The sequence below is a fragment of the Tachysurus vachellii genome, chromosome 8 (assembly GCF_030014155.1).
Source record: "Tachysurus vachellii isolate PV-2020 chromosome 8, HZAU_Pvac_v1, whole genome shotgun sequence".
Classification (NCBI taxonomy): domain Eukaryota; kingdom Metazoa; phylum Chordata; class Actinopteri; order Siluriformes; family Bagridae; genus Tachysurus; species Tachysurus vachellii.
In genome coordinates, this window is record NC_083467.1 from 702,501 (window position 1) to 707,500 (window position 5,000).

The 5,000-nt window shown below is 40.1% G+C and overlaps 2 protein-coding genes across 2 annotated transcripts in view; both read left to right on the forward strand.

Annotated features, from left to right (window-relative positions):
* itm2bb (integral membrane protein 2Bb) overlaps nt 1-3,429 on the forward strand; it is a 9,652-nt gene extending 6,223 nt beyond the window's left edge. Inside the window, exons 2-6 of the mRNA XM_060875649.1 lie at nt 673-804; nt 1,497-1,712; nt 2,084-2,194; nt 2,442-2,592; nt 2,791-3,429. Coding sequence (XP_060731632.1) covers nt 673-804; nt 1,497-1,712; nt 2,084-2,194; nt 2,442-2,592; nt 2,791-2,879 — 699 coding nt within the window. The 3' untranslated portion in view covers nt 2,880-3,429. The remainder of the gene's footprint in view (nt 1-672; nt 805-1,496; nt 1,713-2,083; nt 2,195-2,441; nt 2,593-2,790) is intronic.
* A 1,277-nt stretch (nt 3,430-4,706) lies between these two features.
* LOC132850583 (serine/threonine-protein kinase Nek5) overlaps nt 4,707-5,000 on the forward strand; it is a 13,272-nt gene continuing 12,978 nt past the window's right edge. Inside the window, exon 1 of the mRNA XM_060877225.1 lies at nt 4,707-4,860. The gene's annotated coding sequence lies outside the window, so the exon portion shown is untranslated. The remainder of the gene's footprint in view (nt 4,861-5,000) is intronic.

Genomic DNA, 5,000 nt, shown 5'->3' on the forward strand with positions numbered 1-5,000 from the left:
AGGGAGGGAGGGAGAGAGAGAGAGAGAGGGAAGGAGGGAGAGGATGAGAGAGAGGGAAGGAGGGAGAGGAAGAGAGAGTGACAGAGAGGGAGAGAGAGAGAAAGAGAGTGAGGGAGAGAGAGAAAGAGAGAGGCGGAGAGAGAAAGAGAGATAGGGAGGGAGAGACAGAGAGAGAAAGAGAGAGGGAAGGAGGGAGAGAGAGAGGGAGAGATCGAGAGAGGGAAGGGGGGAGAGAGAGACGGAGAGAAAGAGAGAGGGAAGGAGGGAGAGAGAGGAAGGGAGAGAGAGACAGACAGAGAGAGAGAGAGAGAAAGACTGGGCTCAGTCCTCACTCATCATTCCCACGTGCAGACTTACTTTCTATACGGTTTATTGCAAAATAATCAGGAACACGCTCGAAGGCTTTAATGCAGATTCTTCTTGCACACACACACATAACTGCTCGTTGTTTTTAATCCAGGCTGTTTGCATAAGGGCGTCACCCTGTTCTGCCAAACAAAGCTTCCATTTTTCAGCCTCCGGTCATGTTCCAGGAGCAGACAGTCACTCGGCCCTGACTGTATTTATTGTACACGTCGTGTTAAATGAAGAGATTAATTTAACGACTTCGCCTGGACTTTCTGGTATGAAGGTGTTCTACAGGAATATCTCATGTTTTGGTTTTGTCTCTAGGACCCAGAGGCAGCGCAAGTTGTGGGACAGCCGTCAAGGGCGTGGTGCTGGTTCTTTTACCTGGGACTGGCTTTCATGCTGTCGGGTGTGGTTGTGGGCGGAGCTTACCTGTACAGGTACTACGTACTGGAGGTGAGGTCACTGCATGGAATTTTTCACCTCAGTGATGTATTGTTCTATCACAGATTTCTATCAGAAGCCTATTATTGTTATTATTATTATTATTATTATTATTATTATTATTATTATTATTACAGTAATATCATACACAGCAAGTTTAACAAGGTTAATAATAAAATGATTAACACTCCAGGGTTGAGTGGTCACATGACACGTGTTCTTTTGTTTATTAACTTCAAGAGAAAAAAGACAACAGCTGTCTATAGGAGTAATAAAGTGAGAACAGAAACATCTTGTGGATGGATTATAAATGGATGGAAAGTCATTCATAATATAAATAAACAATTATAATCATTATCAATGTTGCATCAAGTTGCTACGGTGTAAGGGTAATAATGCACATGTAGGCATATCATATCTCATATCATATCTCATATATCTCATATATCTCATATCATATCTCATATCATATCTCATATATCTCATCTCATATATCTCATATATCTCATATCATATCTCATATATCTCATATCATATCTCATATCATATCTCATATCATATCTCATAACACTAGTCAGTTTAACTTTCACTTTTTCTGAAATCTTGCGAAGTTGAAACTAGTTTTGGAAAAATTAATAATCATGAACTTTACCTGTTCCTTTTCAAGAATACGGACATCTGTGTGTGTGTGTGTGTGTGTGTAGGAAGGCCAAGTGTTTGTGTGTGGTGTGAAATACCGTGAAGAGAACTACAGGATCCAGGAGGAGTACAATGATGTAGTGGAGGAACCTGCACTAGCCTTTCGTAGGATTGACGAGATCGTGCGAGTGCTGCAGGATGAGGAGGTGGAGCTCATCAACGTCCCGGTGCCCAGCTTCAGCGACAGCGACCCGGCCGTCATTGTGCATGATTTCAAACGGGTGAGAGAAGTCCGCAAGCACGTAGAACACACACGCAAACACAACACACGTTATTCAAATGGTTTATTAGTATTATATTATTAGTATTATATTATATTATTAGGTTTAGTATTATATTATTAGTATTATATTATATTATTAGTATTATATTTATTAAAACACTTTTCACAGTAGATAGTTCAGGAATAACGAAACAATTAGAGCTTGTTAAAGTGAAATTTAATTTACTATCAGAATTAATAGTGACAGAAAATGATATTTTTCCTTCTTGATTCCTTGTTTGAATGTGTGTTTGTGTGTGTGTGTGTGTTTGTGTGTGTGTGTGTGTTTGTGTGTGTGTTTGTGTGTGTGTGTGTTTGTGTGATTCTCAGAGGCTGACTGCGTATTTGGATCTGAGTCTGAATAAATGCTACGTGATTCCCCTGAACACCTCCGTGGTCATGCCTCCTCGTGACTTAATGGATCTGTTGGCCAAGCTCAAGGTGAACGAATAATTACTCTTTATTACTCTTTATTACTCTTTGTAGTTCCTGGACTTGTAAAGGCACAAGAAAAAAGCTGCTAGAACAAGAATAAACACGTGTTTAAATGTGCTAACAAACTGCTCTGGTGGATTTAGTTTGTTCATTATAATGGATACGCAGTTTAGGGAGATTTCACTTAAAATGTCTGATTAACTCGAGTACCCGCAGTGGGATATAAAGACACCGAGTGTGTGTGTGTTTCCAGGCAGGAACCTACCTGCCACAGACGTATCTGGTGCATGAGCAGATGATTGTGACAGAGAAGCTGGATGACATCGAGCCCCTGGGTACTTACATCTACAAAGTGTGTCAAAACAAAGACACCTACAGACTGCAGCGCAGGGACACCATACTGGGTAGGAAAACACACACACACACCACTAAAATCAGTGTGTTAGTGTGTGAGGTTACAGCACAGCAAGTAAACAGATATTTACAGTTATCTATAGACAAATACAGTTATTTACATATCTATTTTTGGAAGAAATACACACACATACAAACATGCACACACACACACACATGATATCCTGTTTTGTGTTTCTGATAAACAGGTTTGCAGAAGCGTGAAGCGCTGAACTGCCACACGATCCGCCATTTTGAGAACCACTTTGCGATGGAGACGGTGATCTGTGAGCTGTGATGAGACACAGAAAAGAAATAATGAGAGGGAAAAAAACGGAGAAAGAATTTTATCTTCAGTTTTGTCACTTTTCTGTTGCACATAAAAACCATGTTGAGGTTCCTTTAATACTTCAGTTTTTATTCAGCTTTAAGTTTCTCTCATTTTTGTTAGAAAAGTGTGTGCGTGTGTGCGCGTGTGTGCGTGTGTGTGTGCATGTTTCATCAGGATCATATAATCCTTATAGAGTTAATTTTTATTGTTTGATTTGTTCTCTTGATTTTTGATGATCTTCAGTGAGACGTTTAATATTTTAGATATGAATTAGAAAATAAATACACTTTAGAAATCTATATTCAAATTAATTCAAATCTGGATTGAACTTCTGTGTATATTTTCAAATAAACAGGATATATATCGGCTTGGAGGGAACAATGAACGTCATTTTTTATATCAATGTACCATCTTCCTCCTTTGGCTTTAACTGAAGTAATCTAGGTCTAATGTCCATGAGCCGAAAGGAGAACTTCTCTATTAATAACAATAATAAGAATAAAAGTCTTTAACTGTCTTCATGGTGTAATACTCTTTTGTGTGTGTGTGTGTGTGTGTGTGTGTGTGTGTATATGTGCGCGCGCACATGTGATAAAAGTCAGTGCTGTCTTCCTTTTCTTTATCACGTCATGCACATGTTCACAAAATAACACAGAAATATCACACACACAGAGAAACACACATAGACAGAAACATACATAGACAGACACACACAGACAGAAACATAGACACGCACACAGACAGACAGAAACACAGACACTCACAGAAATAGACAGACACAGACAGAAACAAACACACACAGACAGACAAACAGACAGACAGACACAGACAGAAACAAACACAGACAGACACACACACAGAAATAGACAGAAACAAACAGACAGACACACAGACAGAAACATAGACAGAAACAGACACACACATAGACAGACACACACAGAAACACAGACAGAGACAAACAGACAGAAACAAACACAGACACACACACACACAGAAATAGACAGAAACAAACAGACAGACACACAGACAGAAACATAGACAGAAACAGACACACACATAGACAGACACACACAGAAACACAGAGACAAACAGACAGACACACACACAGAAATAGACAGAAACAAACAGACAGACACACAGACAGAAACAGACACACACACACAGAAACACAGAGACAAACAGACAGACACAGACAGACACACACACAGAAATAGACAGAAACAAACACACGCACACACACAGACAGAAACAAACACACACAGACAGACAGACACACACACAGAAATAGACAGAAACAAACAGACAGACACACAGACAGAAACAGACACACACACACAGAAACACAGAGACAAACAGACAGACACAGACAGACACACACACAGAAATAGACAGAAACAAACACACGCACACACACAGACAGAAACAGACACAGAAATAGACAGAAACACAGACAGAAACAGACACACATAGACACACACACATAGACAGACACACACGTGTGTAGTCATATACACAGTTACTGCAGCGTGTATCTCACCGGCCACTTTATTAGGAACACTATATTCTAGTGTGTGGAGCTCTTACAGGAGCTTCAGTTAAACAGGTCTGCTGTGTGACAGAACATGTAATAAACCTGAGAACAGGACGGTGTGAGTGGTTCAGTCTTTGTTCTGTTTATATATACAGTAATAACTGTAGAACTTTACAGTTGTAAACAATGCCGCTCTGTTTCCGGGTTAAACTACAAGTCCCACAGATTCCGTTAGTCACGTGGGTATTACGCAGCGCGCACGCGCACGCACGCACGACGCTCCTACCGGCCCGTCTTTACTCCGCTGACTAGTTTTACTTTTATTTAACATGCATTTATCGCATTTATCGCATTTATCGGGATCTTCCGCAATTTACAGTAACAATGAAGCAGGAATCTGAGTTCCTCAGCAGCTCGGTGAGAAAACGCGTGTGTTTAAACTGCAATAAACACAGAATTACTGACTGTTGTCCCGTTACTATGGTTACGCACCTGCTGGGCTTTCTGTTGGGGAAAATTATTATTGTATTTTTATAATTTACAGCTTCTATTGTTTT